The sequence below is a fragment of the Euphorbia lathyris genome, chromosome 2, assembly GCF_963576675.1.
Source record: "Euphorbia lathyris chromosome 2, ddEupLath1.1, whole genome shotgun sequence".
In the NCBI taxonomy this organism is placed as follows: Eukaryota; Viridiplantae; Streptophyta; class Magnoliopsida; order Malpighiales; family Euphorbiaceae; genus Euphorbia; species Euphorbia lathyris.
The window spans coordinates 39,508,356-39,518,174 of NC_088911.1; the positions used below are offsets into that span (position 1 = coordinate 39,508,356).

General features: G+C 31.6%; 1 protein-coding gene across 2 annotated transcripts; it reads right to left on the reverse strand.

Moving 5' to 3' along the window:
- Positions 1 to 262: 262 nt before the first annotated feature.
- Positions 263 to 1,400, reverse strand: LOC136220518 (protein SOB FIVE-LIKE 4). Of its 2 annotated transcripts, none has more exons than XM_066008336.1 (2): positions 1,115 to 1,400; positions 263 to 1,004 (listed from the first exon to the last, which is right to left on the reverse strand). In XM_066008336.1, exon 2 carries the CDS (start codon positions 996 to 998, stop codon positions 501 to 503), a length of 498 nt encoding a protein of 165 aa, XP_065864408.1. In that variant the 5' UTR covers positions 999 to 1,004; positions 1,115 to 1,400; the 3' UTR covers positions 263 to 500. The 2 variants fall into 2 exon arrangements, with proteins under 2 accessions (XP_065864408.1, XP_065864409.1); XM_066008337.1 differs by having other exon boundaries at positions 263 to 456; positions 537 to 1,400.
- Positions 1,401 to 9,819: the final 8,419 nt, after the last annotated feature.

Here is a 9,819-nt window from a genome sequence, read left to right on the forward strand (position 1 = left end):
AATCGTATCAAACGAGTCTTGTTAAACGAATTGGCTTTCTAAACGGTGTTGTTTTGTCAGAAATTGAGAGTACTAGGTTAAATACAATTGCAACTTATAGGTACTAGATTATAATCTTGCCATTAATTTCTACAAAGATGCATCCAATAATCCATCAATAGTGCTTGCTTTTGCAAATTTGTAGTAGCAAGCAAATAGTTACTTCTTAATTATCATATATAGCACTCAAATAATACTATAAAACAAATTACATAAGTAAAGCAATACTTAATCAATTAATTATCACAAATATGGTAAGATAACAAATCTAAGTTTATACTAATAATAATTGCTTGACATTCAACTCCTACAACATTATGATAATAATAGAAATTAGACATAACATTAATTAACATAATCAATCTGCAGTGTCTTTTTTTCTGTGTTGATCTCTACTGTTTCACCTCAAGCATACAACTGCAAAACCAAAAAACTCAAAATAACCCCAAAAATAAAACTATTTATTTATTTTTCCCCATCCAAATGCTCTTTCTTACCTTAGAACCACTTTGAGGAGCAGTGTTCTCATTATTAAAACTATGAGATTTCCTTCCTTTAAATTTTCCATTCTCATCCTTTGTTTTTCTCCTTCTTCCATTCTCCTCCTCCACTTTTTTTTCAGAAAACTTCCCATCTCCATCTCCATCTCCATCTCCATCTTGATGATGATTATGATTTTGCTTATCCTGTTGAAGCTTAAGATGAGCTAAGCCTAATTGATGACTTGGACCAGAAGAAGCATCAGAAGCCATGGAATCATCACTGTCTTCATCCAATTCTTGATAGTAATTTTTCCCATTTCCACCATAAACTTCCTCTTCTTCATCTTCATCTTCATCTTCATCATAAGAAAAGCTATCTTGTTCATCTCCATTAATGGAAGAGCCAAGATACATGGTCCACCCAGATTCACTGCTGTGACACTCTTCTGCACCTCCAAAAAGTTGGGAAGACTCCATTTTTATCTAAGTTGAAGTTGAAGTTGTATTATATATAAAGAAAAGATTTTTGAAGAGTATTTGAAAGCAACAAAGATAGACTTTATGTTGGGTGAGGTAGAAGGGTGAGTTAGTACCTGGAAAACTAAAAAGGAGCCATAAATTCTCTGACTCTGAATCAGCAGAATACAGCTGCTAGAGAAGCTGTGAAAGAAAGTGAAATCTAATCTTTAACAAAAGGCATAAATATCAAAGTTTTTTCTTGAATTTGAAAGGACAAGGAGTTGTTCACTGGACATTACATTGGGTTTCTAAAGTCAAGAAACTATGCATCTTTAATTCTCTCTGCAAATATCATTAAATAAAAAGAGGATATGCTTTTAATGCAAAGGATGAACCTAAACTACATAAAAGAATATCAGACCCATGTTTTAAATACACTATATATATAACTCTTTTTTTTGTCTTCTTCTTCAGAAACCACACCTTAGTATATATAATCCTAATGATCCTTTTTTTCCCCCAAATTCTAAATGACTAAATGAAAAATGAGAGCTAAATTGGTGAATGTTTAAGTTAAAAATTTGAATGGTCCTTTTTCTTTAATTGTTTCTTGTTGATTTAAGCATGCAGAATAGCAGAAGTAGGTAATATTGGAATAGGGTGAATTAATAGTTGATCAGACAGACAACTTCCAGAATTTACTTCTTGCATTCATGTCTGAGGTGATGTAAAAATTAAAAAATTTGAAATGACCATTTTTACTGCTACTTACTTGCATTGCATGTGATGTATTTTTGCTTGTGATTACAAGTTTAGTATTTATGTGGTGTTAATCTTTTGCCGAACATTTTTGACTCTTCCCAATGGGACATATAATGCAGATATGGTAAGATTCACGAGTGTCTCTAATTAATACTTATCTTATCATCAAGGGTTTTCTAATCTTATTTTTCTTTAATTTACTCCATATCATCATTAGTTATTTGACTTGAATACTCTAACACTATATTTCTCTTTCAGTAGTTCTTTTTGGTTGTTATCCTAAGAAACTGTATTTCTTGACACATGGATCGATACCCTTCTTACAATCCAGATCCCTCGTAGGGACCATCTGATCCAAACTGAAAATGCTTATAGTACCATTCGACCAAGTGGATCAATATATATCCACAGTTCGTCACAGAATTACGATAAAGGAATGGAAGCCACTGAATTTTATGAGGCGGTTATGCAAACCGTACACCAGGCCACATAGATCAATATCCAGCGTTAGTCCGAAATCGTTACCATGAAGGAAGTAGAGCCTTTGGATTATATGAGGCGGTTATATAAGATGTCTATTGTATGGTAGAACGCACGGCCCGAACATTAGGACCAACCAGATGGTGACACATGTTTGATGAGTAATTAGAGTACACTTTTTCTAAATTTACAACAACTACCCTTGAAGCTTGTGAGAACCTTAAATAAAAGTAAGTAATATCACAGTCACCAATATTATAATTGATTTCAACCCTTTTTAATCTTTGCTAACTTAAGCATCCGAGTTGGTTGTCGGATTTTATTCTCTAACTAGCTGTTTATCTCTTTCAAGTCATTGAGGAAGATACTTGAAGGTATCACATATTAACAGACATCATGTACACTAAGCTTTGAACTTACAAATGTCTAATTTAACTAACCGACTTAATCACTCAAACTAATCTTAAAAGGACATCGAATATTACTCCATTTAATAGTGATTTAATTTATTTTAAACTAAGCAATTTTGAACAATAATAGTTATTTTATTTGTAGTTTAAAAAAAGTTATTTATTTTATACGAAATGTCAAAAAATGAAGTTGTACTAGTAATAATATTTGTGGGGGCAAAAGGAGTATAAAAAGAAAACCCACTTTTCAAAGGGCACATGCAATGGTGTTGGGATTAAATTAAGATAAAATATTCGTTGGAATATTTATAATTAATGTAGGACCAATACAACAATAAAAATCCTAAATTATGTTGGGACGAATTAAGACGTTTTGGGAAGAAGAAAAAAAAATTAAAACAAGAATCAAACAATAAATTAAAGTGACACTAGCAATTTCACGTAGTTCATATCATCTCTAATTTTAGATTGTATTCACGTGTCAAATTTGAGCAAATCTTCCACTATTAAAAAAAAAAAAAAAAAACGTGAATGTACAAAAGGAATGCCGTCTAAACAAAATTACCTTTGTATTTAAAGATAGAGAAAACAACAGTAAAATTATGTATACTCTAAAATTTCTAATTGAATTCCTCTTATTCATTTATAACCTTTTAATTTTCGGGTATTTCCATATTGTGTACTTTCTTTACCGGATCACGTTACCCGCTTACCCTTCTCTGTCTTTTCACAAATCCATAGATCCAACTATCCATGTCAATATAATTTCGAAAACGCTCCACAATTTACGACGAATACCTAAACAAAGTTGCTTCGACAAATACAAAGTCGAATTGTGCTGCTTCTATCCTGATTATCTCTTTCTTCCTTTACGTTATTCCTCCGCACTTATGTTCACCTACTTCTCTTCTTCCAAAACCATCCAAGTGCACCGACTTCTGCGGTCTTCCCGCCTAAGGCGCAGTTCTCCCATTGTATGCAAATTTGTATTCCAGTCCAAAAATAATGCGATCCAAAACTTTCAGTCACCACAAAACATGTGATACCGAATATTCGTTAAGTCGCTTGCAATTTTACTCCCAGTAATGTCAGCACGTTGTATAATCAGCACGCATCGATATGTTCCTACACGTCGATACCTCCTAAAGTTTTTTCCATTATTACATGTCGGTTCAACATCCTTCATCTTCTCTTAAATGAGTTTAAGGTCTACCAAGTCTGTTAAATACATTTTTAACACATTTTACATACTTCGTTTTGCTCTTCTTCTAATCTAATGTTTTTTCCATGGTTTAGCTAATCGAGCTAGTTATGAGATTTCTCATATGATGTTGGTATAACTGAATCCATTTAGAACTTCCTTATATGCAGTAGATAAGGTTTGAAGGGATTGAAAGTTTACCAAAGTCCTTTAATTAATTTTCTCAACCATATAGGTGTTTAGACTTCCTACAGTTAAATGTTAGCTTTGTAATGAGATTTTTTTTGTTAGGATTGTAGTCTTTATATATGTACAAATTTATTGTTATATATAAAGGTTATTTACATATTATTTATTACATTTTAATTATATATATAAGTTTATGAAAGAGGTAAAAAAACAATGACAAAATTCTCATAAGAAAATGTCATCTCACTTTCTATCTAACGACATGGAATTGGTAACCAACTGTCATATCAATTACATTGCACGACAGACATATAAACTAAAACTGTTGTCGTACCAATATTATAATGGCAGATTGAAAAACAAAAACTATCACAACAGCTATATAAAAGCCATTTTTCACTCAACACAGTGACCGGTTAAATAATGGAACTATCATTATAACGTCATTAAAGTGACAGATTGTATTAGATGTTCGGTCATCGTATCACGAGAAAGACGACATAAAGAAATATGCGTGTGTCATGTGAGGCCATTACGGATGAGGAAGTATCATCAGACGGCAGCGAGTCCCGTGATAATTTTTTTCGAGATAACGATTTTCAATCATTGTCTGAAGGGATTATCGGCATAATGCATATGGTCATAATGTATTATATTCACTGTTACTTTTGCATTAACAGATAACCATCATTATATACATACAACTCCCATGATATGCTTGAAGAGGTTGTCAAGCAACTCTCACTATCAGCTCTGATCATCAAATTGGACTTAGATACAATGAAAACTAAAAGTTTCGTATGAAGTATTTTACTCATGAAAACCGATTGATTCCAAAATTTGCAACAAGTCCTTGGTCTCATGATGACATAGTGGAACAAACTTCTATTCTCGTCTTAAAAGTTCTTCAAAGAATGCGTGACTTTGAAATTGCAGACTATAATTACACAGAAACATTGAATAGAAGAAACTCTTATGTATCAAGTACTCTTCTTTTCCTAAAGAAGATCTTGTCGTGTATAAGAAAATATTGTCCAAGTACAAAACTTTGAAGAACTTTTATCGCTCTTGTCAAAGGAAGCTGGAACAAATTCTGAAACCTTTTGCAAATTCACGTTAATTTTCGCTGTACAATTATCGAACAATGTTTTTTGTGGTTTTTTTTAAATGGATATTTTTTACGGTGTTTCTAGAAAAAAATATATCATAGCTCTTTATTCCTTATACAATACATATGTTAACATATTTGTATGAACGAAATTATTTGTAACAAAACTTATATTTTAAATAGCAAGACGTAGTTCCGTACCTAATATGTTGCAAATGAGACGTTAAAAAAACATATTAAGTTCCACTTCCAAATTGCAACAACTTAGGTAAAAATTTGTACTCATTGCCTATCTTTCGTTCTTTTATATCTATACGGACGCCTTTTCCACACTTTGCCAAGATGAATTGTAAAACATAATGAGAGTACATTCTAGTCCATAGTTAAAAAGGTTTCTAGTCCATAGTGAAAAAGGTAGAGTATCAAAAAATTTATGTGTAAAATATAAATCATTTGAAATAATAGCTCAAGGTAAAGCTAAAAAATAGCTTTTATTTTATTCTACACTTGCACATGAATGTCTTTCAGAACTTGAAGTATGTACAATTTAGACCCCATCTTGGCCCAACATATACAACACTGTAATTTTACCAATTAACAGAATTATCTGGATTCGAATTCTCGACCAGTAGTTGGTCTAAATGACTCTCATATATCGTTATGGTGTACGTTTTACCGCTTAAAGTACGTTTTTACTGTGAGTGAACAGTGAAATTGTTGAATAGAAGGTAATTAAAAAGGAAATGATAGGAAGAAAAGAAAGAGAAGGGAGTAATGTCCGGAGAGGTGAAAGCAAATAAGTTCGTTCCCCACACAAATAATTAGGTTGAAAAATGAAATGGTTACATTGCGTGCTTGTTGAGACAAAGTTAGGCCCATGAATTATTCTTGCCTTGGCCCCCACGTGAGGATTTAAAATTGTCGTTTGTTGCAAATGGGAATAGGACAACCTTTTATCAGCTGGAGATTTCATTCTCTTCTTATATAGTATTTTATTCTAATTAATATCTCTTTTGTATGGCTTTTAAATAAAACAATTTGTCCCACTGGAAAAAGAGGGGACAAACTCACTTAAATTAATACCATTTTGTTAAATTAGTATCATCATCTCTATAACCCCTTTCACTTTTTTTTTTTTTTTTACTTCCGACCACCAGATCGTGTCACTATGTCCAAGGACGAATCCAGAATTTATCCCTCATAGGATAAACAATACAACTAAAATAATTTGTATCTAAAAAATAATATTTATAAAAAACCAGAGATTAAAACTCAAGTTCAAGTAAAATAGTAGCAGAAATATAAAGTCAAAATTCAAGTAGGAGCAAAAAAAATACCAAAGTAGAGGGACAAAGATTGGAGATGGAGTGTCGAACCAACGATCAACGACCCGACTACGGTGTTGGCTGCCGATTTTGATTTAATCTTAGTTAGGATTAAGGATTTCAATTTAGGCTTAAGAAGAAAGAGGAATTGAGAAAGAAGAACTAAAGAGATTAAAGAGAGTAAGAGAGACCGATAGTTTATTTTGGGACCTATTTAGTTTTACATTTAAATATTTACTTCTATTTTTTTTTTGTAAGCAAAACGACGTAGTTCTAGTTAAATAAAACGACATTGTTTTGCTTTAAAACAGAATTAAAAAAAATAAAAAGAAAATATTAAATTTAAAACCATTCTTCATCCTTCATTATAGAACTAATAAACTCTAAGGGCCCGTTTGGTTCAGCTGTTAGCTAATAGCTGTTGCGGTTACTGTTAGCTGTTTGCAGTTGCAGTAAGTTGTTAGTTGTTTGTAGTTGCAGTAAGATGTTAGCTGTTTAATTACTAGTGTTTGGTAAAATTATATTGAATTGTTGCTGTTCGGATTTAAAATGTCTAAAATGGACATGGTTTAAATTAATCAACGATGAAATTATAAAAGGGAAAATATGAAAAAATGCTCATAATGTTTACAACTAGGAATAATTTTACTCTTAACATCTAAAATTTTACAATTTTACCCATAACGCTGGCAGCTAAGAGTAATTTTACCCCTAAAATTGGTAAGTTCGGTCGATTTTAGATATTATTAGAAAACATCGGTATTTTATTTCTTATTCTACACCAATTGCATATATTAGTAGTTTTAAGAAAAAGATCTCATATTTTTTTTGTGATTTAATAATAAAATTGAAAATTAATATCTATAAATTCGGTGAAATATTTGAATTTTTTTTGGTCCAACTCGTACAAAAGACAATATATTTTTTTTATTTTCTTAAACAAATTCATGTTTAATCATATGTTTGTAATCTGTTACTAACGATGATAAAATGATACACATGTGAAGTATAGAAGACAATATTCATGACCAAAAACGCAGTTTGATAAATTATTTTTCAAATTGACACAACTTGTCAATGCTAGGAGTAAAATTGATTTTGGCTGCCAATATTAGGAGTATAATTGCACCATTTTAGACGTTAAATGTAAAATTACTCTTATCTATAAATGTTAGAAGTATTTTTGCACCTTATCCTATTATAAAATAAAAATTGTGTTACAAAAATTAATAAAAAAAATCTATATAAAAAATAAAAAAATTATTGAACACAACAAAACTTTGTCCTTCCGGTAACTATGTTGTAGAAATATAAATAATGTTAAAGAATAAACATATTTTGTGGAAATAAGAAGGATAATTTTATCATTAATAAATAACTACAAACAGCTGTTTATGAAAAGCTCCAAATAGGAGCTTTTCGTGAAACGCTCCAAAACGCTGCAGTTTCCAGAAAAAATGCTAAACGCTAGGTTATATAAACCTAACCAAACGCTATATTTCCCGCGATTTGGAGTGAAACACTAAATGCTCATTCGAAAAGCTAAAATAAACACCCTCTAAACCTCCATTGATGAATGGGGGTAAAATTCTAAAACTTCAAAATTAATACCTAGGTTTAAAAAAAATACAAATGTCAGTGGGGGCAACTGCCCCCAATGCCCCCATACTGGATTCGCCCCTGACTATGTCTACATTCCTCATATTTATTCATTATATATCTAATGAATATATTCCTTCATCAGTATTGCTCACCTGGACCCTGAATGACCAAATAAATTTGATCATTCACCGTTAGATCCAAGCTTATTAGAATCATGTAGTAGAGATTCAAATCATCATAAGGCTTAAATTTAATAAGTTTGGATCTAACGCTAAATGACCAAATTCATTTGGTCATTCAAGGTCCAGGTGAGTACTACTGTACTTTCATTCTCTGTTATAAGTCAGCAGACCACATTTTTTTTTGTAGTGTTATATATATGAAAGTTAATTTTTTTTAATATAGATAGCGATAAAATCATATAAGATGACCTAATTCTTTCTGAAAACTCATTACACTTTAATTAGTAAATTTTATATATTGAGCTCTTATTGCTTTTTTTGCCTAGGACCCCTAAATTATCAGGATCGGCTCTGTAAATCAGTTTAGGGTATTTCACACAAATTAAGAAACATAATTAATTTAAAATCGATTTACTAACACTACTAGAAAATTCCTGAATACAAACAGAAATTCTCGCCGTAATTGTTCCATTCTGTCAATAAAAAGAATGAAAACACACTCTCTCATAAAAAAAAACGTTGGAACACACACCTTCTCTCTCATCCCCTTATATTTCTCTCTCAAAATTCACGAGTAAAGTCTAATTAAAAAAATGTTATTAACCAACGTTGGGAACTAAAGTAAAGTGTTGTTTGATAAAACTGAAAATTAAGTGCTGAAAAAATAAGTACTGAATTTTAAGTGCTGAATATTATAAGTGCTGAAAGTATTGAATGATATAAATTTTATAAAAATATTAGTTGATAATGTTTAACTTAAAATATTAAGTTAATTATTTTGACTTATCAAAATAAGTGATTTTTAACTTAATTAACTAATTTAAGTGGTGGAGAAACAACCATTATCAAACGCACTTAAATTAAATAAGTGCTTAATATTTTAATTTAAGCAATTAAGTGCTTTATCAAACAAGGCCTAAGTAATTAGTGTTGGAAGAATGATTAACCATTAATGAAATAATAAAGAGTGGTAAAAATGGAAAAAAAACTTCAAAATTTTATTGAAATTTTAAATGACATTTTGTTGGGGGCTAATTTTTTAATTTCAATTTTAGATAATTAAATAGCACAGGTTGTAATTATATTATTGATAAAATAAAAAGTTTGTTGTTAATATTAGCTGATTTTCATTAAAAATAATTACAAGAGAAAACCTGCGATGTCGATACCCTTCTCGGCGGCAGCCCTAGGGCTCAACCCGCCGGACCGTCGTAACCCCGCCTCGAACCCGCCTGAAGACAGCGCACATGGACCGGCCTCTTCCACTGCTCCACCAAAACTATCCTGGAAAGACATAGCCTCTGCAAGTACCGTGGCTCAAAATCGGCAACCACGGACGGATCTTTGCGCTGCTGGCCTGATAAGTATCAAATTTGATGAAGAAGACCCCATGTTCCCTAAGGTAACAGTTGATCCTGGGCTGAAGAGGAAATTAGTGAAGACATGGGAGAATGCTCTGGTAATTAAGCTACTTGGTAGAAGCGTTGGATATGTGGCTTTACAGCGCCGGACTATGGAGCTTTGGAAACCAATCGCGGGAGTAAGTATAATGGACTTAGGAGAAGGTTTTCACCTGGTGC